The following is a 26,793-nucleotide window of genomic DNA, read 5'->3' as shown; positions in this document are numbered from 1 at the left end:
AAATTATAAATATTAAACATTAAATTTAAATATTAACAGGAAACTAAAAATTGGGAAAAACTAACTAGGACATTGATTGTCTAAAAAGATGTTAAAACAACTAAGATATGTATAAACTAAAAATTATTGATAAATGTAAGAAAGTTATCTTTATTTAATCGATATAATAAGAATTGTATTAATTTAAATATGAGACAGTGAATACTAAGGGGAAAAGAGAGGAAATATTTAATGCAATCGTTTGAGATCTGCACTAAAGAGATTTGTATGTTATTGAATTATGGACCAACCCAGTTGCCATGTTGCTTTTCAAATATTTAAATGTAGAACTAGAAAATCAATAACATTTTCTTTTAAAAAAAAAACTACCAAAAGGATAAAACATCCCTGGATTAAGGACGGGGGGAGGATGGTAAGTGTGTATAAAAGGTAACTGCCACTTACATACATTTCATTCAAAAATGTGCCTAATTCATGCCTAATTAAACTTTAGATGAAGACACTGGTCAGAATCTGTGTAAACGTTAAAGTTATCCATTAATTAGGCAGCTTTTTGTTGTTTTACTGTTTTTTTGTTAAATTGTGTATATCATTTTATGAAGTCGATTAAAACAATATTTTTATATTTTTAATACTGTCGTTAGCTGCCCAGAGTCATGCTCCACAAGACAGTTGGCCATGTCAACATTTTAAGTAAAACAATAAAACATTACAAGCCCCCAATCGGACGTCTAAGCATACCACAATTCCTTTCGGATATTAGTGTACTGCAATACACCTTGACGTTGCAAATTCTTGCTTCCCTTCAAAATATGCTCGGCGCTGTCAGATGATGGCAAGCTAGCTCCTCACACCTAAAAACTAAAAACTAACCCCAGATTTAAAGATACAGTTTGCTGAACAGGCCTGGAATAAGCCCTCTCCAGCCATAAAATGGGCAGATCTGCAAATCTCACTAAGCTAAAAAAAGAAACAAAGGACAATATCGCCTAATGTTATTGTAACATTACAGGAGATTACACAGGTTGATTGAACAATCATTGTTCTTCGACATAAACTTGTTAAATAAAACAATGGCAAAATGGCTGACGTAGAGGAGTCAATGAACGTGCTTTATTTTGGCCTGCAAAAACATGAGTCTTTTGTTTCAAAATTGCATCTTGCAAAGTGGTCTCAGAGGGTGCAGGGTCAGACAAGCACCTACAAATGTGTGGAGTGCCTAATCTTGTAAAAAGGTCAACTATCACATCCTTTTGTGCCGATTTCCAGCCTGGGGAACAGTCTTATGGCCCAAACTGAAGCATAAGCCCCTGTGAAAATTAAGGGCTTTTGGTGGAAATTATGACATCATCTGGATCCTCAAACTAAAGGAATGAAAATTGGGAATGTTAAATATTGCAGCCAAGTGGGGTCCTTTGGGAAGGGAGGAGGGCTAGGAAGGGTTACGCTTTCGAACAAGCCTTGGACATAGAGCAGAACAAGTCTGAGTAAGCAGTTTGCTGATGTGACCTTCACTTTATCTCCTCATCCAATGCAACATCCGCAAGTGGATATTTGAGGCAGATCAAAGCCATTGTCACCATTCGGTGACATGCTAAGCTGTTTGATTCCTAACTCCTCCGAGGGATTGACTTTAAACATTCATCCCATGGAGGTTGACCTCTGGCATCCCCAGAAACAGAAATTGTATAAAGAGGAGAGGGGGGGGGGCTGACGAGGGAAAAGAGAGATGAATTCTCACTTCTGCCAATCTATCTTCTAAGAGATGTTTCAAGATGAACGCTTGCCGTTGGGCCAGGAGTTTGAAGGGTGAAGATTGTGGGCCTTCACTGAACCCAGATGAGATGGTGTGGGATTGGCGTACCACGATTAGGACATGCTGTATCATTATAAAGCTTTCTTCCTTTTATACATTTGGAATATCATTTGCGAATAGAATAGAATAGAATAAGAATAGAATAGAATAGAATAGAATAGAATAGAATAGAATAGAATAGAATAGAATAGAATAGAATAGATGATTAGAATAGAATAGTGATTAGAATACTGTAGAATAGAATAGAATAGAATAGAATAGAATAGAATAGAATAGAATAGAATAGAATAGAATAGAATAGTGATTAGAATACTGTAGAATAGAATAGAATAGAATAGAATAAAATAAAATAGAATAGAATAGTGATTAGAATGCTGTAGAATAGAATAGAATAGAATAGAATAGAATAGAATAGAATAGAATAGAATAGAATAGAATAGAATAGAATAGAATAACAGAGTTGGAAGGGACCTTGGAGATCTTCTAGTCCAACCCCCTGCTCAGGCAGGAAACCATATTATACCATTTCAAACAAATGGCTGTCCAGTCTCTTCTTAAAAACCTCCAATGTTGGAGCATTCACAACTTCTGGAAGCAGGTTGTTCCACTAGTTAATTGTTCTAACTGCCAGGAAATTTCTCCTTAGTTCTAGGTTGCTTCTCTCCTTTGTTAGTTTCCATCCATTGCTTCTTGTCCTGCCTTCAGGTGCTTTGGAGAATAGCTTGACTTCCTTTTCTCTGGGGCAGCCCCTGAGATACTGGAAGACTGCTATCCTGTCCCCCCCTCGTCCTTCTCTTCGTTAAACTAGACATACCCAATTCCAGCAACCGTTCTTTGTATGTTTTAGCCTCCAGTCCCCTGATCATCTTTGTTGCTCTTCTCTGCACTCTTTCTAGAGTCTCAATATCTTTTTTACATCATGGTGACAAGTTAGATGTCATGTTTATTCCTAGGCTTTGTGAAAGCAACAGGTCATATAGACTGTTTTGAGGTTTATGACTGAAACTTAAAACTGCAATGCTGGATTGCAATTAGGCTGCAGCTTTTTGCCTTTTAGGAGATTTGGAGGTTTTAAGGGGTATTACATTTTTGCCAGGGCTTAAGAAATGTATTTCATCTCTTTTAAACTCCCTCCCAAATGAATTCTGGTCCACCCTCTTTTGAAAACGTCCCACAAAGCTTCCTTTGGCCCTCACAGCAACAACAAAATAAACATAGTTTTCAGCAGCATCTAGCCAGCTTTGGCTTTTCTCAACCATTTAAAATATTAACTGTGAGGCTGGGGGGGGGGGAATCCAGGAGAGACAGCAAGGCCAAGAACACTCCTTGAATATGTCTATTAAATCATGAGGAATTCAGATCAGGGATGTTTGCTTTGATCGTTAGGGAGGAGAAAAAAAATAATAGATGCGCAACTCTGCCTAGACTTTATCCCTCAGCATTTAAAGAAATTTGGAAAGTTCCCCATCTCTCCATCAGTTCAGAAGGGAGAAGCTGTGTTGGTTATAGAAGTTATTGTAACTGGAGCCGGGTCGAGTTGCTACGTTAAATCGTAGGCATTCAGAAGCAAGACAGACAGAGTTTCGCCTCTGTAAAATTAACTAACAACATTTTAAAGTGGGCCTGAAGAAACTTAGCCCAAGCATCTTTCTTTTTCTGAATTAGGCCAAATGGAATTATCTTTCCAAAATGACAGCCAGCCCCAGCATTAGCTACAAGGAATAAAGCAACATCAGAGAATAGATTTTTAGACCCAGAATCTCTTCCTATTTTATTTTTATTTTATTATTTATATAATTTTAATCCCATCTTTATTACTTGTAAATAACTCAAGTTGGAGCTCCTTCCTTCTGCTGTTTTTCCCTGTAACAACAATCCTTGAGGTGAGCTGAGACGAAAGAGGAACTGGTCCAAAATCAGCCAGCTAACTTTTGTGCTTGAGGTGGGACTAAAACTCACAGTCTCCTGCTGATTGGCTCAAAGTCACCCGGCTCATTTGCATACCTAAGGTGGGACTAGAACTCGCATCTCCTGGATTCCAGCCTGGTGCCTTTAAACCACAACACCGAACCGACTCTATTTTAATTATTTATTTTTCTGCAATATGGTAAAACAGAGACACGGCCAACTCTTGGGTTACTTTTTAGAATCACATTTTTTTAAGTTGTGTTATTGTTGCCATACGTTCAGCTAACCTTTGATTCTTCACTGACCTCTATTATTTTATTGTTGGCAAATGCTTCCTTTATATATATATATATATATATATATATATATATATATATATATATATATTTACCTTGAATGAACACCCTGTCAGCCCAGATATGGGAGAAAGAAATCTTCTTTCTTTTCTTTTCTTTTGCCTGTATCAGCTCAATCTAGAGCCATCCACAAGCAGCAGTCACCAACAACTGCCTAACATGCAGATAGCCCAGGTTCGAATCTCAGAAGAGTAAGTCTGGCTGAAGAGAGTTAAAGGAACTAGAAATAGCTATACCAGTTCTTTCTTTATTCTTTGTTAGCAACCTATATATATATATATATATATATATATATATATATATATATATATATATATATATATATGTGTGTTTTCTGAGGTTTTCGCGGGTATTTGTATGTAGGTCTTTGGTTGTTTGGGTTTTCTCCCGCGTAAAATTGGAAGTGTGTATATATATATATATATGTGTATATATATATATATATATATATATATATATATATATATATATATATATACTGGGGTAATAACAATACTGGGTCCTCATTTTACCGACCTCGGAAGGATGGAAGGCTGAGTCAACCTTGAGCTGGTTAGGATCGAACTCCTGGCAGTGGGCAGTAAATTAGCTTGCAATGCCACATTCTAACCACTGCACCACCACGTCAAAGAATTAAAATTTTGTTTATAAGTGTCTGCTACATATCTATGTTTGGTATCAGTTTAACCTCACGTTTCCCACAAAGTTCCTGGAAATTATCCTTTACTGAAATAGCCCTGTCCTGTGTTGAAGGAACACCATCACACCTTAAAATGACTGCTTCTCAGTTTCCACTGGAAGGATTGCAACTGAACACACTTAGGTCTAACACAAAGTGCTTCAAATCCAAACATGAATACCTCATGTTTTGTTTCAAGGCCAAAATGGCTTGCTCCAAAGATCCCAGGATTGTTTCCAGCTCAAAACACCAATTCCTCACTCAAGTGTCCTCAAAGTATCGCTCAGAATGGACAACATAATCCTCTGCAAGTTCAAAACAACAATATTTCAACTCAAAAAGCAGCTTTTCAGACTCACAATGTGGCCAGTTCAAAATGTTTTCTACATCCCATCTGGAGCAGGCAGAAAAACAAAACTGTGATTTAACCCTAGTTTGTTAACAGCTGTGGGATAAACTTTCAAGGATTCCGGTTCCCATTTCTTTTAAAAATGGGAACAATCATCCCCGCCCCATCAAATTAACAGAATAATGGAGTTGGAAGGGACCTTAGAGGTCTTCTAGTCCAATCCCCTGTTCTGGCAGGAAATACCATTTCAGACAAACAGCTGTCCAATCTCTTTTCAAAAAACCTTTAGTGATGGAGCACCCACAACTTCTGGAGGCAAAAAAAAAAAAAAAAGAATTTCTTTCTTTTTTTTTTTTAAAGGAATGATTAAAAAAATCACAATCCTTTCAAAACATTTCCATCACAATTGCAAGAGTGTGTCATTCGTATGCTTCTTTTTCTCTCGTTCATGGCCTGCCACAACAAATAAATAGATAAATAAGTTAGGGGGTTGAAAAGAAGAAAACGTGAAGTACAGGGGGAAAAAATGGAAAGGAATATGCAATCGGATCAGTCCTGAGACTAACCTAATCCAGGGTATCTGTCAACGCTGTAAATATTGTATATTCTTGCTTTTGACAATATGTAGAATTGTCTGGTAATTATGGGGTTAATACAGAGCAGAAGGGGGGTTGGGGGTAAAGCCCGGGAAAGAAAGAGGAAGAAAACATTTGACCTTCGAACTAATTGGATAATGTGAGATATGATGGCTAATTTAGGGAGGGAACATGCTGATAATTTAACTGCTCAGAGGAAGAGAACTTAGATCCTAGCATCCCTCTGTTGTGCCTGTGCCGACATTTTGTAACAATAAAAGACTTTTAGGAAAATAAATGCCTGGAAGTTCTTTGGAATGTTTCATTAGCCGGAACCACAACAGTATCTACCTGGACATACATTATTATTTATATCGGTTAAATTCTGATCCTGCTTTTTATCCAAGAATGTAGAACAACTGATATGGATTTCTGCCTTGACTTTATTCCTACAACTCAATGACAGAGCATCCTTTGACTCAGATTCAGCCAATGAGTTTCGGCTGTTGGGGGTCTTCTTCTTGGTGCTAAGCCAATCCTAAGCTATGATACTTAGGGAGAAAAGCAACATAGATCTAGCAAGCCAACTCACATCTGCTCTAAAAAAGCCACAGAACTAGAGGAAGTTCTTGAGGCCACAGGGAGCCAAATGACCACTAATAAGGTTAGGATGCTCTCTTGAAGTCCCAGCCACTGCAAACTTTGCAAATTTGCTTTTTCCCATCTTTTCTGCCTTCAAAACCAACTGGAGATGGAGTAGAACTTAGAAAAGGAAGAGATTTCTTATAGCCGAGTTCCTGCCATGACAAAGAAAGAGAGTCCAAGTCAAAAGGGACAACAACAACAACAACAACAACCAACAATGCAAAGGAGAATGGGGACTACAGGAGACCAGGGTGGAATCTTAGTGGACTTTTCTAACTCTTTCCCAGCAGTGCCATTTCATCCACTGAGTGCTAAACAATTATAAATAATCCCCCCACAGAGAAGAGGGGGCTCAACCTGTTTTCCAAAGCACCCGAAGGCCAGACAAGGAATAACGGATGGAAACTGATCAAGGAGAGATTCAACCTAGAAATAAGGAGAAATTTTCTGACAGTGAGAACAATCAACAAGTGGAATAGTTTGCCTTCAGAAGTTGTGGAAGCTTCATCCCTGGAGGCTTTCAAGAAGAGACTGGACTAACATCTGTCAGAAATGGTGTAGGGTCTCCTGCTTCGGTGAGGGATTGGACTAGGTGACCTACAAGGTCCCATCCAATTCTGTTATTCTATTCTATTCTATTCTATTCTAGTCTAGTCTAGTCTAGTCTAGTCTAGTCTAGTCTAGTCTAGTCTAGTCTAGTCTATATTCTATTCTATTCTAGTCTATTCTATTCTATTCTAGTCTAGTCTAGTCTAGTCTATATTCTATTCCATATTCTATTCTGCTCTACTCCATTCCATATTCTATTCTGTTCTGTTCTGTTCTGCTCTGCTCTCCTCTGTTCTGCTCTGCTCTCCTCTGTTCTACTCTACTCTACTCTACTCTACTCTACTCTACTCTAATCAATTAGCTACAAATACTCAAGAGAAGCCATAAGCTCATTGGTACAATATAAGGGACAAAAATAGCATTCACTCTGCAAATTACACTTCACACACACACACACACACACACACACACACACACACAGGCTTATTTGTTGTTCGCATGGTTAAATTGCCAAGAGTTCGGCTCTTTGACCTTTTTTCCAAACCCAGAGGTGTACAAATCCAAACTCATTTCTGGGCCTTCCATTTAGGCTGTGCCTGTGTTCAAATTTAAAAATAGCCAGAACATTTTACTGGTGTCTCTGATCCTGTGAATGTTAGAAGAGGAGAGGAACAGAGGGAGGTGAGACCAGAGCAAGGACTTTGTTAAGTCCAGTAGGGAAAAAAAAAAAAAAAAAGAGGCACGGAAAATATGTGTTAAAAAAATTAAATAAATGCAACATTTATGGAGGCCGTTATACCTCCGTGGTGATTAAATGTTTGGCTCAAAAATCTTGCGATTGCGATTCCATTTTGAGCTGGAGCTTTGTTTATATATAATTTCAGGACGGTTCTAGTACCTTTGCCAAACCGAGGGACATAAATGGCAGGTCTTAAAAGAGATCAGTCTGGAGGTCAAAGCAGAAGAAATTTACTATCTGCCCAAGGAACAGCGCAGTTACACTGATCAAACGACTTAGCAGCAAATAAATCAGTACACAGAAACTCAAGAAAGTTGCTCTGTTTCCAAAACAATATGATCCAGAATGTTCATTCTTTCCAATAATCATGTCTTTAGGGCGTTTATAGAATTTGCCGTAACTTAGCAGCGGTATCATCTGAGCGAGGCAGTCTTCCGTACAACGTTGATTGATCAAATGGCATACGAGTGCAATCATATAAACAAAAACAAAGAGCACACATAAATAAAATAGTTTCAATTTCCTAAGAGGGGGATTAAAGTGTTGTTGTCTTTTTGCAAGCTGGATTTATTTCGTACCGTAATATCTGTTGCTCAATAAGATGGAAATGAATTGGCTCTGTGGGATATCTAAGAGACTGTTTCTCTTCACGACTTGGAGAGAGAAACACCCAGGAAAACATTTTTTGCAAGACTGTGGCCCCGTGCAGATGAGGAGGTAGAAATCATATAAATTGTTCAACGTGCAGATTTGCCATATTATTGTAGGGGGGAAAGGGGAAGAGCCTAGGGATGGAGTCAAGAGAGGTATCTACATGGAATCATTACATTCCCACAAACGATCCAAGTCCAGTCTCCCCCCCCCCATGAATGGCATTGACTCTTATCTAGGGCCAATTTAGTGTGGACTAAATTTAAATTTAAATTATTTAGTGCTAAATTAGGTTCTTGTGAATAGGCAGGGGCAATAAATCAGCTTTACTGGACCTTAAATCTTCATTCCTGACATTTATCTAGCACCTCACCATACGTCGGAAGAGTAGAGCCGCCCGCTCAACAGCCTAGGCCAGTGGTGGTGAACCTATGGCATGCGTGCCAGAGGGGGCACTCAGAGACCTCTCTGTGGGCATGCGCGCCTCACTCTTTGGCTAAGCTTTTGCAGGAAAAAACCATTTCTCAAGCCCCTTCCTAGCCAAAACAAACCTCCGGAGTGAGCACGCCTCATCTTCTTAAGAGCAATCCTGTGAAAACAAGCCTCCAGAACAAGCAAGCTCGCTCTGGAGGCTCCTTTTAGCTAGGAAGGGGCTTGAGAAATGTGTTGCTCTCAAACTTACAAAGTATGAGCCAAGGTTAGACAAATTATCAGCATACATACAACAGCAAAAATCAAATGAATTGTTCAAAAAGCATGCCAAATGCAAATTTTTGCCTTTCAATAAAAAGTTTGTTTGTATCATTGAAAGCTTTGTTTCTTTTAAGACAAAGAATGTTAATGTATGAGGTTTTTTTTTTTAAACTAAAACCTCAGTATTCAGGTTAAATTGCCGTGTTGGCACTTTGTGATAACTAAGTGGGTTCGGGGTTTCAGTTCGGGCACTCGGTCTCTAAAAGGTTTCCCATTACCAGCCTAAGGCAGACAGACATATTCCATCCAATATTAAAGAAGTAACATTTTTTTTAATAAAATAAAATAAAATGGCAATTTTACATGTTATCAGTTGCCAAGGATATACAACGTGGCTGTAAGAGTTTGTCCACCTAGCTGGAAAGGACTGCTATGCACAAAGCTAGAGGCTGACAAACTTTTTTCAGCCCTGGTTCCGGCACTTCAGCTAGCAGATCTCATCTGGTCCATGCTATGACTGGAGTTGATTAGATCTCAGGAAATCAGGCTTGATCAGGAAAGAAAAGAACCCAAGAAGAAAAAGACAAATGTCCATTTCATGACATGGGCGTGTCCAATGAAGTCACTTTCGCTCACAAGAAGACCACATTCCTAAGTTTTCGAGAAGCACCGCAGAGGCACGTCTTACGAAAACTCTGGAATTTGGCAGGACTGTCCAAGGATTTGCTCATATCTTGGAAGATGTGGACATTTTATTAGGGTTTGTCTGTTTGTTTTCATTTCCTCTGGAGAAATTGCAGTCACTCATCTGTGGGAGGGTGGAGGGTGAACTGATGGAAGCTCCAGTATCCATCAGAGCGAGATGACTAAACCGTGCTCATTATTCTGAAAATTGCTTTTAGCTGACCATTTCATTTAACTGACTACCTGGCTAACCCATCTCTGCCTTTTTAAATGAATGGGTTAATTTACGTATAAAGATGCATCAAACGGATGTTGGGACAGTGGAATTAGCTCCAATCTGGAACTTCTAAAGGACGAACCAGCTGGATGTTGTTTATACAACATCTCAAACCATTTGGCTGCAAATGAGACTTGACCTTTCAACCTAAGAGAAACACAGCCTGTCGGAAGTCAACTGGATTGAGAGACCTGGCTTTGGAAATGTCCCTCCATTTAGTGTAAAACACCGAGCCATTTTCCAGCCCAACAGGTGTACTTCTGCATTTAATAGGCCTGTAGACACTTGTGTGTTTCTTTACGTGGTCCAATTATAAACAACATTCCGTGATCTGTTATTAAGTTCGACCTACTTTTCCTGTTTTTCACGACTGTTAATATAACGTACCCCCTGAATAAAGATTTGGAAGAATAAAACTTGTGAGAGAAGATTCAGTTGTTTCATTGCCACATCTATCAAGGAAGATTGGAACAACAACAACAAAATGTTCTGCAAAGTATATTCAGGATGATTGCCTGCTCACTTAAAAACAATCTCCTAAATTATGTTTTGATCTTCTGGAGCAGTGGTTCTCAACCTTTTTAATGCCGCGACCCCCAACCGGTCGTAAGTCGGGGACTACTCAACCGGTCGTAAGTCGAGGACTACTCAACTGGTGCAGCATCGTTTGCAGCAGGGCAGAGATAGCCTGGACAATTCTTATTGGCTTTTGAAAGCCAATAGAATTAGACTCTGTTCAAGAGAGTCTATTCTATTGGCTTTCAAAAGCCAATAGAATAAAAGGGAGTAGTAGCACAGCTAAGGAAAAGGGGAAAAAAATGGCGGACTGCGTTGTTTGGCGACCCCCGTGAAATGGTCATCCGACCCCAAATGGGGTCCTGACCCACAGGTTGAGAACTGCTGTTCTGGAGCAATTTATGTTATTTTTTGCCCTGACTCAGCTTGACCCCAAAGAATAGGCTTGCTATTCTTTGGGGTCAAGTAGTACTCTATACTACTTGCTATAGAGTAGTGACAGTACAACTTTTCTACTAGGGGGGAAAAAAAGGACTATCATTATTACACACTCATTTATATCCATCCATTGTGCTACTGAGCTTCATGAGTCTGATACTGTCTCGTTTTTTTCCTTCCCAACAGAAGACACCCATTGTACTATCCAATATATTTCCTTGCCAATGAAAGCCAGTTGGGTAACTCTGGGTCAATCACCAGGAGACAGTGTGTTCTAGTCCTGCCTCAGGTGGTTGACTAGGTGATTTTGGGCCAGTTACCCTCTCTCAGCCCAACCCACCTCACAAGATTGTTGTTATGTGGAAAACAACGGAGGAAAGTATGTTGGGTATGTTTTCCACCTTGATTTATTTGTAGAAATAGTAAAGGCGGGACATATCTACACACCTACATACCTACATAAAACATTATTGTCTGCAGATATCACAGACTAAGATAGCAGGGGAGGTTGACCTGTGTGAAAAAATTATTGTGAGCTGCTCAGGGTTACTGAAGACGGAGAAGCTATATAAATATTCTAACCGAATAAATCAATAGAATAAAATCTCCAACGTATGCAGGAAAGAATCAGAAGGAAGCAAGGAAGGACGTTGGGGAAACGGATCCTCCAACTGCTGCTTTCTCATTTTCTGCTCACATCATGAGCTAACTGTTACTTCGATCCCAAAGCACAAAGCTAACCTTGTTAAAATGTCATTATTTCATTGCTGACACCCAAAAAATCAAACTCAACCTTCTCAACGTTTGCAATCCAAGTGCCAGCGCCATCTGTATGCGTCCCAACAAATAGTTATCTCAAATATTGACACAGCTCATTTCTTTTCCTCCGCTCTGTTTTCTTTTCTTTTCTTTTCTTTTTGGACATGGTTTTCCAAGGATTTAGGCCGAAATCTTTTTCCAGTCCTGCAACACTTGGTGACAAGATGCAACAGACTGAACCGAAAGCTGCAAAGTCTATCTTCCCCTGCTTCAGCAAAACGGAAACCAGTCAGCAATTCCAAACTTTGGGGGTTTTTTTGGTCCAAAACTTTTTTTTTTCCCCTCTCCCTTCAACATTTTATTTCTTTTCCAATCTCTGACTTATCGGTTTGACTTTCCAGGGCTTATGGAAAGCAGGAAAAGAAAAGAAAAAAAAAAAACCTTCCTGACGCAGTTTGGTTATCAGCTTCCTTAACCAGTCGAGGAGACAAAATATGAAAGAAAGGAAAGGCATTCACCATTGAACCGTCTGAATTTTCTCTCGGGCAATGTTCAGCTGAAAGAGTGTTTCTGTGGCTCTCTTTTCCTGATTTACTTTCTGAGATTTTTTTTAGAAGAAGAAGAAGAAGAAGAAGAAGAAGAAGAAGAAGAAGAAGAAGAAGAAGAAGAAGAAGAAGAAGAAGAAGAAGAAGAAGAAGAAGAAGAAGAAGAAGAAGAAGAAGAAGAAGAAGAAGAAGAAGAAGAAGAAGAAGAAGAAGAAGAAGAAGAAGGAGGAGGAGGAGGAAAGAGGAGCTTCGCCCCCCCGACTTTTGTCTGGAGGGTAGATAACTTTAATTAAGTTTCTGGGCTCCATTTCCTGGACTGATCAGAGCGCAAAAGAATGTTGGAAACAGACGGACAGAAAGAGAAAAAGATAAGCGCCCCCGTTTTGAATAATAGGCCAGAATGGCAAAAAGAAATAAATGTAACTTACACAGCAGGCAAAAACCTCTGGTTAATCAGCAGAAAAAAGGGTGGAATTATAAAAAAGAGGAGGCAGCTATTCTCCTTTGTTAATATCCTATTCCAGTGGTGGTGAACCTATGGCACGGGTGCCAGAGGCGGCACTCGGAGCCCTCTCTGTGGGCACAAGTGCCGTTGCCCTAGTCTTGCCTCCCCCCGCGACCCCCTCCTCTCCAGCAGCCCCCCTGAAGGAGAGTTGCCCCTGAGCGTGGCCCATGCGGACCAGCGCAGCCAAGGACATGGCAGCCAGGCTGTGTAGACAAGACTCTGCCCTCGCACCCCATCATGCAGTTGATGCTGCAGGGCATGGGCAGAGGGTATGGCCGCCATAGCGCTGCTGGGCTGCCTGGGCGATCTTCGGCGGGCCCTGGAGGGGGTGAGTGGTCCTGTGGGCAGGTGGGGCAGGGGATTGGGGGCAGAGTGGGGGCAGGGCAGGAGGGTGGAGTGGGGCTGGGGCCAGAGTTTGGGCACTTGGTCTCTAAAAGGTTCGCCATCACTGTCCTATTCGTTCAACTCTTTCTCTTTTTTTTTTGTATCTTCTAGAACTTTGGGAATGTAGTGCAACGTCGCTGAATCGGATTCAGCTCCGAACCAAATGAATTCACTGCAGGGAGTCCTCAACGTGCGACCACAACTGAGAGCCCAAAACGTCTGTCGCTAAGCGAGGCAGTAGCTAAGAGGGCTGCCCGCGATTTCACAAATTTTCGTGCCACTGTCATTAAGGGAATCGCTTAAGCAAACATGGCTTCTTCCCCCGTCGACTTTGCTTGTTGGAAAGGACCCAAACGGTGAGCGCATGAGCCTAGGATTGTGCAACCATCACAAATACAGGCCAGCAGCCAAGCGCCCAAATTGCGACCCTGCAATGGCTGTTAAGTGTGAACACTGTCATAAGTCCCTTTTCTTAGGGTTGTTGAAAGGTTGAACAGCCGCTAAACGGCCGTTTGTAAGTCAAGGATGACCTGTCAAGTTGTCCACCTTCCTGGTGACATCTGGAGCTCTTCGAAAGATATTGTGGACAACGTCTTGACCCCCCCCCACCATCTCATTCCTCCTTAGCCTTCCTCTTCTTCTCAAACTTGCAAAGCATAATAGTTTGGGGTTTGTTTTTTCCTAATCCAACTTCCGCTCTCCTTGGCTGTGAAAAGTTACACGGGTGGCTGCTGTGAGGCCTGAAGATTAATAGCATTGGTTAACTAGAAAAAGATGCATCAGATTGATAATATTTAGCATTGTTTAAAATGAGTGAGCCAGTTCTGGAGTTAATTAGTCCTAGGCAACTCTAATGGAGTAGGCAAACTTTTCTTGGCAAGAAAATAATCAGACTGAGAGATGCTATAAAGCAGAGGTCCCTAACCTTTTGGGCACCGAGGACCAGTTGCATGGAGAGGTTTTTCTGCGGACCGGAGGGAATGTGGTTGTGTGTGCTGCCTGCATCCCACGGACTCTCAAGAATAAAACCAAAATTAGAAAACATCAATTCTTCAGCCATTAGCCTTCTTTACGGTCCAACTCCAACAGCTACACATGACTGCTGGGAAAACCATAGCTTTGATTATAGTTTACTGATAACCAACTGCTTTTGTTTTTTGAGAAAATTTCTAAAATACTGTAGTTGGAAATAAGGATCTTTTGAGGCTGGTGTTTCGCATTTTGGCATATTAACATCCAATTCATCATCGTCAATCATCAATCATCATCATCATCAGTCATCATCAGTCATCATCAACCATCATCATCATTAATCGTCATCATCAATTATCATTATCAATCATTATCATCAATCATCATCAATCATCATCATCATCAGTCATCAGTCATCATCAGTCATCATCAACCATCATCATCATTAATCGTCATCATCAATTATCATTATCAATCATCATCATCAATCATTATCATCTGTCATCATCAACCATCATCAATCATCATTAACATCATCATCAATCGTCATCATCATCAATCGTCATCATCATCATTTGTCATCATCTTCAATCTTCATCATCAATCATCATAATCAATCATCATTAATCATCTTCAATGTTCATCATCAATCTTCATCATCACCATCTTTTCCAAACTGTTGAATTTGGTCATGTGGGTTGCTTGGGAATTCCAAAACAACCACGATTCCTTTGCTAAGATGGAGGACTAGGGGTTATTTGAACCATGAACATTAGCAGGGGTGTCTACAAGGCTGGGTCAAACAAGTTAAGGCAGTGGCCACCACTACACCTAAGTGAGGGTCAAGACTTTGATTGCATCTTGACTTTTTTTTTTTATTTCCCCCTTGCCCCATCATGGACACCATCCTAGGAAGAGAGCCTTTTTCTCCTGCGAAGTTTTTGGCAGAAACTTCCTTTCCACCCACTTTATGAGTGCCCAAAGTTGCCTTTTTGAAATGTTCCTCTCTAAGGAAAGTTGGGCAATCAGGCCAGCTAATGGATTAAGTCAATCCTAGATCGTCATTCAGCCAGAATCCCTAACGCAACTGGGCCCTTTGGAGCAGACCGATAACTGCAACAACTCCAAACCTTTTCCCAATTGCCAGATTTATTTATGACGGTGTCCAGGAACTGTTTGATCCAGAAATATCAAGCCACCCGCTTGATATTTGATATCAAATCATTGTCAGATTTGATAAGCGATAGCAAAACAACAACCGGAAAGGGGGCATCTTTCAACCCTTCCATTCCCAACGGAACAACCAACGGCTTCTTTTCAGAGGGTCATTTAACTGGGGTGCTGCTGATTTTTATGCAGCCAGCGAGGTTTGTGAAGGAGGCAGCTCCTTTGGTGGGAAAAGTCAGAGGGAGAGAAAAGGCTGGCGCATAATGGCGCTTTTTATTTTTCCTACCCAGTTGCTTCGGTCAGCATGCCAGTCACATACGCAGGCGTTGCCATGCAGTTTTGTGAGTTCTCTTTAACAGGAGCCATTCAGAGTCTGTCTGCTCTAGCCTCTTTCTTTCTTTCTTTCTTTCTTTCTTTCTTTCTTTCTTTCTTTCTTTCTTTCTTTCTTTCTTTCTTTTTTTCTTTCTTTCTTTCTTTCTTTGTTTCTTTCTTTCTTTCTTTCTTTCTTTCTTTTTTTCTTTCTCTTTCTTTTTCTCTTTCTTTTCTTCTTCCTTTCTTTTCTTTCTTTCTTTCTTTCTTTTTCCCTTTCTTTCTTTCTTTCTTTCTTTTTCTCTTTCTTTCTTTTCTTTTCTTTCTTTCTTTTTTCTTTCTTTTCTTTTCTTTCTTTTTCTTTTCTTTTCCTTCCCTTCCTCCCTCCCTCCCTCTCCCTCCTCTCTGCTTCTTTTTTTCTTTTTTTCTTTCTTTTCTTTCTTTCATTTTTCTTTCTTTCTTTTTTCTTTCTTTTTCTTTCTTTTTCTTTTCTTTTCCTTCCCTTCCTTCCTCCCTCCCTCCCTCTCCTCTCTGCTTCTTTCTTTCTTTCTTTCTTTCTTTCTTTCTTTCTTTTTCTCTTTCTTTATTTTCTTCTTTCTTTCTTTCTTTCTTTCTTTCCTTTTGCTTCCCTTCCTTCCTCCCTCCCTCTCTCCCTCCCTCTGCTTCTTTCTTTCTTTTTCTTTCTTTTTTCTTTCCTTTTTCTTTCTTTCTTTTTTCTTTCTTTTCTTTTCCTTCCCTCCCTCCCTCCCTCTCTCCCTCCCTCCTTCTTTCTTTCTTTTTCTTTCTCTTTCTTTCTTTCTTTTCTCTCTCTCTTCTCCTTCCCTCCCACTCTCCTTCCTTCCTTCCTTCCTTCCTTCCTTCCTTCCTTCCTTCCTTCCTTCTTTCTCTTGTGCTGTCTTAACCAGTTGCTGCTGTATTTTTATCTTCCTTTTGCCCTTTCCCAAATATTCCACCTATGTTATGTGGTGCTCATAATCATCACCCTTCCATCGCAGCTAGGCCAAGGCAGGATACAGTTGACAAAGGGGGGTGGGGAGCAAGAAAATAAAGAGTTTGTTTTGGGGTAAAATCGGCTAGCGAATGAGGGACACCTTCCACATGGCCAAAGCTCACTACGTTTCAAAAAAAAAAAAGTAAATGTCCAAGTCAAGAGTAATTCAAGCAGGAGGATGGAAAGACAATTGTAAACATATAATTATCCCCTTTTCAGGAAAAAAAAAACATTGAGGCATGATTTGTTCAGCATCAAAAAATAGAATAGCAACATTGCATTGCAATGCTGTATGTGCTGCAAGGTTTTTGCTATTTAGCTGTGCATTAAAACACCATTTACACATTCCAATGCGATTTCCTCCATAAATTAAATTATTGGGGAATTTAACTGAGCATTAATTGAGCATGCTAAGGCTGTATAAAAGGAAATGTTTTCACTTGAACCACATGACATGACATGGCTGAGCATGTGACAGCAACATGACACTTCTCCCAAATATGAATTTGTGGCAGCCCCTCAAATATTGAAAGACTGCTATCATGTCACCCCCTCGTCCTTCTCTTCATTAGACTAGACATCCCCAATTTCAGCAGCCGTTCTTCGTATGTTTTAGCCTCCAGTCCCCTAATCCTCTTTGTTGCTCTTCTCTGCACTCTTTCTAGAGTCTCAACATCTTTTTTACATCGTGGCGTCATTAGATAATGAAAACATTTCCTAGGCAGTTCTAGTGTATAAGAACTTTATTTTTCTTTTCATCTTCTCAGACGATGACCAGTTGGCTTGCCAAGATGACAAGGAACTTTCAAACAGGGGGAGGGAAAAAAATTCTTCAACCCAGGTCCCATCACTGGGACAAAGAAGCTGTTATGTTGTTGTTGCTGTTTTTTAAAATTTGCTTTCTTCCCCCACCTCTCTGTGGGTCACTCTGCAGAACTGAGGCCACTGAGATTTCTCTAGTGGGAGCCACACATGGGTTGGGAGGGCCCTCAAGAGGGTGTGTTTCCTTGCACACACGTACACACAGCAGCTGTATTCGCAGATGCATTTAACTGGGTCACAGGGAGAAAGTGTGCCAAGAGAACAGCTGAACCGAGTCAGCTGTAGGCTTACAACAAGCCCAGGATTGATCTGGAGCGAAACCAAGCCAACACATTTCCAAAATCAGTCCAGCGAGGCACAAGGGAGTTAATAAAGGGTTTGTTTCTCTCTTGCACCTGCCTTCCCAGAGGAACATCAAGTGTGGTTCCTTCAAAAGTGGAGAAAACTTCCTCTCTCTAGTGGCCTTTTCACAATCACATCTCCGAGCAAGCACAACGTGGGCATTTAAAAGCCGCCTGATAACTCCATCCCTGCTGGCTCCAAGCCAATCAGGCTATCCATTCTCTTTGTTTTTCTTTCCTTTTTGCTCAGGCAGATTAACCACCAGGAAGGAACAGAGTCCCATTCTGTCTTTGCAGTGACTTCCGGTGAGGATTATAGTTCTCCCTCCGTTCCTATCACCACCCTTAAAAAAAAAAAAAAAAGGTCCCTCCCCAAACAAGACAGAAACACCCACAAATGAAATAACTAGATTTTCAGTCACGTTGCTGATGAATATCGAAGGCATGATCCGAGAAACTAGAGGCCACAATGCTGGAAGTGCAAGAAAGTGTTAGGCCAGTGTTTCTCAACCTTGACAATTTTAAGGCACGTGGACTTCAACTCCCAGAATTCCACAGCCAGCATTGCTGGCTGTGGAATTCTGGGAGTTGAAGTCCACATGCCTTAAAATTGTCAAGGTTGAGAAACACTGTGTTAGGCACTTACTATCATATGTGGTGGACCTGTTCCAAAGCCAAAGAATTTTGGCGGTTAATAAAGACTTGGTTAGAGGAAATGTTGGGACTGAAGATGGATTCCAGAGCAGAATTGTTTTTACTGGGAATGATAGATGGGAAGTTTAACAAAGGAGAGACGTATCTAGTGTTGCATATCATAACAGCAGCAAGGTTGATGTATGCCCAGAACTGGAAAAACAGAAATTCCCCGGTGGAGAGTGAACTAATTAAAAAAAAAAATTGGTATGTGCAGAGATCGATAGATTATCCTTAGAAATTAAAGACAAGGATGAAACAGAGTATTACGAAGGTCGGGATAAGATGTACTATTGGTTAGACTCGAGGAGAAAAAAATCAGAACAGAGAAAGGTCGTCTAGAAGAGAGAAAGTGTAGATTTCCAACCTCAAAGTGAGCGTAAGATAGAGATCAGAAAGAATATGAAATAAGAATGGAAAGGGAAGTTATATTATAAATAGATGTAAATATGTATGTAAATATATAAATATGTAAATCGTATAAAATGCAATACGTAAATGGTACAAAAGATCAACAACTAGGAAGATATATGGTATATGGTATAATATGTATGGCAAAATAGTAGCCAGAAAAGTCACACTGTGTTCAACCTGTTTTTAAATGTTTACTTAATAAAAATTTAATAATAATAATAATAACCACCAAGCCTTAAGGACAAATGCATACAAAGTCAAAATTGAGAAGACAGCAACAGACAGTAAGTGCCGCCTATGCAAAGAAGCTGAAGAAACAGTGGACCACTTGGTAAGCTGTTGCAAGAAGATTGCACAGACTGATTACAAGCAGCGGCATGACAAAGTAGCAACAATGGTGCACTGGAAGATCTGCAAAAAATATCATTTGCCTGTAAGCAAAAACTGGTGGGATCATAAAATAGAGAAAGTCATAGAAAATGATAAAATTAAACTGCTCTGTGACTTCAGAATTCAAACAGACCAGCACCTGCAACATAACACCCCAGACTTAACAATTGTCGATAAGAAAGACAAAAAAGTCTGGATAGTGGACGTGGCAGTGCCTGGAGACAGCAGAATAGACGAGAAAGAACTGGAGAAGATAACAAAATACAAAGACCTACAAATAGAATAGAAAGACTGTGGCAAAAGCAAGCAAGGGTAGTACCAATAGTAATAGGCTCCTTGGGTGCAATCCCAAAACAACTGGAGCACCACTTGAACACCATTGCATTGACAAATTTGCTATTGTCAATTGCAAAAGGCGGCCTTACTAGGAACTGCTTCCATCCTGCGACGATATCTGTAATACCATCCAACATCCACATCTGCCTATCCCAGGTCCTGGGTAAGGACTCGATAGGTAGACAAAATGCCAAATCCAGTCTGAACATCTGGCTGACTGTGCGATGATCCATAATAATAATAATAAAGAAACTAGAGGCCACCTCTGAGTTGCAGGTAGCCCCTTCCAAGCTAAGAGGTTTGCGTGCAAGATGGGAAATATTGATTATCTAGTGGGCAGGGAGGACAGGCCATAAAGGGGTGGGAAGAGGGTGATAAAAACTCTTTTCTTCATCCCTTCGGCAGCCTTGCAGCAGAAGCCACGTTCTCCACCTGCTATCTGGGTGGCGTTGAAGAACGACCGCCCAGAAGAAGGCACGGCCTACTATTCTACACTTCGGATCTTTGCACCCAAACACACACCAGTACTCTCCTTCCACGAAGTCTTCCTTATTTCAGTCCGCAACGCTGCGGAACGGCAGCCGTAAAGCTATGACTTCATTCATCTTTCTCCTGGAAATGTGTCCTATAATGGGCAGAATGCCTACAGTGGACTCAGAGGGCAAGCTTTGGGAACAATTCTGGAATTGAAGAAAGCCCCTTGGCCAGCCGAGATTGTGATGGCCAGTGAGTTTTGCCAGATACCGGATAAGGGGTCTTTGGTGTTCTCTGAGCTTGGTGACTATTTTTTTTTTTGCAGATTTTTTTTAACCAAACTATGTAATGGCATCAGTGCTGATGATATTACTTAGTTGGGTAATGAAATGTCTGCAAGAGAATAACCAAGGACATAGAGCACGAAGGACCCCACAGTCGTAGTCATAGTCCTCCTCCTCCTCCTCCCTGTAAACCTCACTCCCTTCTAGCCCTGATGATGTTACCTAGTTGGGTAATGAAATGTCTGCAGGAAAACAACCAAGCTCAGAGAGCACCAAGGATCCCACAGTCCTCCTCCTCCTCCCCCCCCCCTCCTCCTCCTCCTCCTCCTCCTCCTCTTCCTCTTCCTCTTCTTCTTCTTCTTCTTCTTCTTCTTCTTCTTCTTCTTCTTCTTCTTCTTCTTCTTCTTCTTCTTCTTCTTCTTCTTCTTCTTCTTCTCCTTCTCCTTCTCCTTCTCCTTCTCCTTCTCCTTCTCCTTCCTCTGGTCCACAAACCCCATTCCCTTCCATCACTGATGATGTTATCTAGTTGGGTAATGAAACGTCTACAAGAAAACAACCAAGCTCAGAGAGCACCAAGGATCCCTCATTTCAACCCTAAGCTGCAAATATTCTCCTTTATTGATACTGGACCAGGTCCAACAAGAACTGTGTGTGGTGAGGTCCTCTTGAAAGCAATGGAGCCGGACAGTCACAGCTGGTGTGAAAATAACCCCAAGCTTGAGACAAAAAGCGATGTTTCATTTTCCTGATGGTTCTAACGTCCCGTGGTAGGCAAGATGACTGCAGTAAGGAATATTCATATAATCTAAAGCAGTGTTTCCCAACCAGACAATTTCCAGATGTACGAACTTCAGCTCCCATAACTCTCAGCAAGGGCCGTCATGGCTGAGGCACTCTGTGAGTTACAGAAGTTCACACCATTGGCCCAGATTGGGAAAGAACTGATCTAAAAGCTTGAAGACTAAAAGCTTCAGGAAGACGAATAGGTGGAGCAAATTTCCCGAGCTGTATTAATCTGTAGCCACAGAAATAGTGCAGCAGCTTATGGCGTGTAAATAAATAACAGCTGTATTGTGGAATCTGTTTTTTTGTGAATGAAAGTAAAGCCCTGCCTGAGCAGGAGTCAGGAACTATAGCCCTTTTATGACTTGCGGACTTCAACTCCCAGAATTCCTGAGGCTGGCTCAGGAATTCTGGGAGTTGACGTCCACAAGTCATAAAAGGGCCAGGGTTCCCCCACTCCTACTTTAGAGGATGCAATAATTACTGCATTGAGTAACTGAACCGATCCTTGCCCTTTGCAAGCTGGACCAAGACTTCTGTTTTTACTCAAGCGTTGCTGCAGCATTGCAAGCAACAACACAAACAATGGGCTCTTCCGTACATTGCCAGCCAACCAGTCTACTCACATCTACTTTCTTTTGGTTACTGGCGGGTTAAAATTTAAGAGCAGCTAACCTTTGAAAAATGCCCTTACTTCATCTGCTGGCAGCCACTTCATCTCACACTTGGCAAGCAGCTTTCCTGCAAGCCACACAACTGACCCACCCCGATATCCCACAGAGGGGTAGGTATCAAGCACGCAACTCTTGCTGCGATATTCAGCCCACCACGTCACGTCATTTTCCTGCGTTGCCTGAAGGCATTCTGCAAACATTGGCAGAGTGACCACTTCGTTGGGAGGGTTAAAAAAGATTGGAGGGGGAAATAGTTTCGCAACCAGTTGCAAAGGTCAACATTTACACACATCCAAGATTAAACTGTGAAAAGGAAGTGTGGTTCAGAACGGAAGAGGGATTCTGCTCTTTTCACAGCTCTCATAAACACAGTGATTTATCCTTACTCTTCAATGGCATTAGTCTACAACATTAGTCCATTGGGGTTAGAATCGGTGGTAGGAGCATCAACAACCTCTGATATGCAGATGATATCATTGCTGGTGGAAAGCAAGGTGGATCTGGAGTGGCTAATCCTGAGAGTCAAAGATGAAAGTGAAAAAAAAAATTGGGCTTTGCCTTAACGTCAAGAAAACAAAGATAATGACTACTGCAGACTGGGAATGCAGGTCGACAAGGAGACCATGGAAACACTGAAGGAATTCATCTCTCTGGTCTCTAAAATCAACCAAACTGGTGACTGCAGATCAAAAGGCATATAGCACTTGGAAGAACTGCAACATTTGGCATGAATTAACATTTGGAAGAGTAGAGGCAACAGACTCAGAAGCCACTTGCTGGAAGGAAGGAAGGAAGGAAGGAAGGAAGGAAGGAAGGAAGGAAGGAAGGAAGGAAGGAAGGAAGGAAGGAAGGAAACCACAATCTGAACACCAGGTTGACATCAAGATGTTTGCATGGCTTTTTGAGAATAAAACTAAGAAATTAATTGCTTTTCTCTGGGATGTTTGTTTGACTTCCTACAGACAGCCTACAGAGATGACCCTAGACTTCTGCAGGGCATTTGTCTCCCTCTCTCTGCCCACTAGGATAGGGAGGGGTGGGGTCATCCCGTGAGGTTATTGACAGAGAATTTGGAAAACTGCCTAACTAAGTTGGGGAATTCAAGTTGCGCAAGACGCAATGATGTTGGCTTTGGATACTTTCCTGAAAGACAGATCTCTTAAAGACAATACTCCTAGACCAGAGTTTCTCAATCTTGGAAACCCGAAGATATCAACTTCTAGAACTTCTGCTGGAACTGAACTATATGCATCTTCAAGCTTCCCAGGCTAAGAAACCGTCATCTAGAGACTTTCTCATCTGGAGAAAAAGTGCAGAGAAGAGCAACCAAGACGATTAGGGGACTGGAGGCTAAAACATATGAAGAACGGCTGCTGGAACTGGGCACAGCTAGTCTAGTGAAGATGAACAGGGATGACATGATAGCAGTCTCCCAATATATGAGGGGCTGTCACAGAGAGGAGGGAGGGTCAACCTATTCTCCAAAGCACCAGAAGGCCAGACAAGGAATAAGGGACGGAATTGATCAAGGAGAGATTCAACCTAGAAATAATGAGGAACATGGAACAGACTGGCTTCAGAAGTTGTAGGAGCTTCATCTCTGGAAGCTTTCAAGAGGAGACTGGACTAACATCTGTCAGAAATGGTGTAGAGTCTCCCTGCCTGGATGGGGGAGGGTTGGATTAGATGACCTACAAGGTCCCTTCCAACTCTGCTATTCTACTCTATTCTAGTCTAGTCTAGTCTAGTCTAGTCTAGTCTAGTCTAGTCTAGTCTATTCAATATTCTATTCTATTCTATTCTATTCTATTCTATTCTATTCTATTCTATTCTATTCTATTCTAGTCTAGTCTATTCTACTCTATTCCATATTCTAGTCTAGTCTAGTCTAGTCTAGTCTACTCTATTCCATAATCTATTCTATTCTATTCTATTCTATTCTATTCTATTCTATTCTATTCTATTCTATTCTATTCTATTCTATTCTATTCTATTCTTCTGTTCTGCATTCTATTCTGCTCTATACTCTACTCTACTCTACTCTACTCTTATTCCATTCCATTCCATTCCACTCCACTATATATAAAATATTTTTTAAAAAAGACTCAGTGTTATCTTTGGACTGGGGACAACCTGCCTCCAAATCCTGGTCACAGAAGAACAATGAACGGCAAGAGAAGAGCGCCTTTCCATCTTCTGCTTGCAAGCATCCTCAAAGTATCCTACTAGCCATTGTGGGAACCCAAGTCCACTCCCCACCAGCGCTTTCTATCATCTACCTACCCTGAGGCCTTCTGGAAGAGGGAAAATGAAACCTGTCTAGTTTAGCACAATGATGGTTGAGGGATTGTCATTGTGAGCCCCCCCCCCTCCCGTGACTGGACTGGGTAGACCCTGGCCTGATCCAGCAGGGCTACTCTTGGGTGATCTGAGATCCAGACGTTCATCACGGGCCATGCAAACATTGATTTGCAATGGTAACATGTGTGCCCGTGTCTTCTTCCCCAGATTTTACAGGTCAATATTTATTCTCATCCTGCCCTACGCCTCGGTAATGCCTGACCACAATACCCATGTTGTGAAGCTCCAGTGAACTCTGCCTTGAGCCTGAAGAGGTGAGGGCATCCTTCACATATGTCCCCCTCCCCCGGGTCTCTCAAAATAACTCACTGCCCAGTGATCAAAATAGGAAACCGAAGTGAACGGTGTTGGCACTCAAGTCACAACCCGTTATTCGGTTGTCCCACGCATTCAGGCCCACCAGTTATTCCCCCTCCTCCTCCTCCTCCTCCTCCTCCTCCTCCTCCTCCTCCTCCTCCTCCTCCTCCTCACTTTGCTTAAGACCAAACTAAGCCAAGAATAGAGATCCCACAATTTCTTTCCAAGGCATTTTTTCCTCTTATTATAGATAAACTCTGCTGATTGAATCACCAAATACCTTCTAGTTTTCAAATAATCCAGCAAAGAGGAGGGAGGGAGGGAGGGAGGGAGGGAGGAACGAAAGAAGGAAGGAAGGAAGGAAAAGGGAAGGGAAGGGAAGGAGAGGGGAAGGGAGGGGGAAGAAGGAGAGGAAGAGGAAGGAAGAAAAAGGGAAGGGAAGAGAAGGAGGGAGGGAGGAGGAAGGAAGGAAGGAAGGAAGGAAGGAAGGAAGGGGGAAAGGGAGGGAGGGAAGAAGGAGAGGAATAAGGAAGGAAAAGGAAGGGGAGGTGGGAGGGGAGGAAGGAGAGGAAGAGAAAGGAAGGAAAAGGGAAGGGAAGAAGGGGAGGGCAAGGGAGGGAGGGAGGAAGGAGGGAGGGAGAAGAAGAGGAAGGAAGGGAAGAGGAAGGGAAGGGAAGGGGAAGGGAACGGAGGCCGGCCCGTTTTTGCTTTTGCAGCGGGCGGGCGCTTGGGTTCTCCGCGATAGAGGGGAAGGAAGGAAGGAAGGAAGGAAGGAAGGAAGGAAGGAAGGAAGGAAGGAAGGAAGGGACCAATCCCGAAATCATTTCCCGAAAGCCAACCTACTGCACAAAAAAAAAAAAAAAAAAGGCATCATGGCGGGCGCAAAAGTTTTCAAGGATGAGCTAACTTTTCCGCACGCTTTCCCCAAGTCCTTCCCTTCCCCGTCCCGTCCCGCTCCCTCCCCCCTTCCTTCCCTCCTTCCCTCCCTCCCTCGCTCGCCTCTCCTCCCCTCCTCCTTCCCTGGGCAGAGCCAGCCGTCAAAAGTCAAAACTCCCTCCGGCTGAATCCCGAGGGTCGCGCGGCAAAGACGCCCCCTCCTCTTTCTTCTCCACCGACCCCCCCTTCCAGACTTCCCGCAGAGCATTTTTGCGGGGCGGGGCGGGGGGGGGTCTGAGCCCACCCCTCACACCTACCCACCCACCCACACACACACACACACACACCATCCCCGGGGGAGCCGCTCACCTCGCTCCTTTGGAGCTGCAGGAAGCTGTTCAGGTAGCTGGAGCTGAGCGCAGAGGTGCCCAGTTCGGCGCTGCCCTTGTTGGGGTAGCTGAGCTCCGAGTGCTGGGCGGAGGAAGACTCCGGGCGGAAGGCGTCGAAGGCGCTGGCCTGGTGCGTGTCTTGCAAGGAGAGGTAGACCCAGTTGAGCAACTGGGCCGGCTGGTAAACGGAGGCGGCGGTGGTCTCGATGGCTGACAAGAGGCTCATCCTTGCCCCTTCCTCCTCCTCCTCCTCCTCCTCTTCCTCTTCTTCCTCAACTGCCTGGGGACCGCTGGGCTGGCTCCCCCTCTTCTCCCGGGGGGGCGCCTTCCTTCCCCAGCTCCAGGGAAGGAAGGAAGGCAAGCGGGGAAACGGCGCCCTCGGGCTTCTCTCCAGCCCCGTCGCAGCTCAGCCTCGCCCTGCCTTGCCTAAAGCGCCCCGGGACCCCCCAGCCGCGGAGCACCGCTCCCCCCCAGCATAGCTGCCGACCCACTCGGGCGCTTCCAGCCGCGGGAGTCGCTGGGCAGCGGCGAAGTTCTTTGCAGGCGCCTTGACTTGCCTCCTCCTCCTCCTCCTCCTCCTCCTCTTTCCCCCCCCCTCCCGCCGGCTGCCCTGGCCCTCCACCTCTCCTGGCCTACGAGCCCGACCCGCTATCTGCCTTTATCCTCACTCCCTCCTTCTCCGGGGCGGAGGGAAAGGCTCGCGCGCTACTTCAGCACCACCTCGTTGCAAGAGGAATCAGTGGAAGAGGGGTGGGGGGGGGGAGGACGGGCCCGAGCGGGGGACAGGAGGGGAAGGGGATGGAGGGGAGGACCGAGAGAAGGAAGGCGATTGGTGGCTGAAAAGTTCCGGGCCTGGGAAAACTTGGAATGTTGGGGAAGGGGTGGGCCGATCGGAGGAGAAGCGGAGCGCCTGCTTTCCCCTTGCTCTTCTCTCTCTCTCTCTCTCTCTCTCTCTCTCTCTCTCTCTCTCTCTCCTCCACCAACGCCACTCACCCCGAAAAACGTAGACACCTCTTCTTACTTGTCGGTCTCGTCTGGAGCCTGCCGGGCTTTGAGAAGGACTTTCCTGAGTCAAGCTTGTCCTTTTGACAGGCTCCCTTCTCCTTCCAGCTGTGGCCAACGTTGATTCTGCCAGGCGACTTTTTCAGCTGG

General features: G+C 42.8%; 1 protein-coding gene across 1 annotated transcript in view; it reads right to left on the bottom strand.

The window, feature by feature from the left end:
• The window catches only part of ZCCHC24 (zinc finger CCHC-type containing 24), a 102,801-nt gene extending 76,578 nt beyond the window's left edge, over positions 1 to 26,223 (bottom strand). The window contains exon 1 of the mRNA XM_039340766.1: positions 25,622 to 26,223. Within this exon, the coding sequence (XP_039196700.1) occupies positions 25,622 to 25,867 (246 nt within the window). The 5' untranslated portion in view covers positions 25,868 to 26,223. The remainder of the gene's footprint in view (positions 1 to 25,621) is intronic.
• Between the last annotated feature and the right edge of the window lie 570 nt (positions 26,224 to 26,793).

Source organism: Crotalus tigris, unplaced genomic scaffold (genome assembly GCF_016545835.1).
Source record: "Crotalus tigris isolate CLP2741 ecotype Arizona unplaced genomic scaffold, ASM1654583v1 scf7180000017753.6788120, whole genome shotgun sequence".
In the NCBI taxonomy this organism is placed as follows: Eukaryota; Metazoa; Chordata; class Lepidosauria; order Squamata; family Viperidae; genus Crotalus; species Crotalus tigris.
Note: the sequence above shows the minus strand (reverse complement) of the source record. Positions and strands in the feature narration are given on the sequence as shown.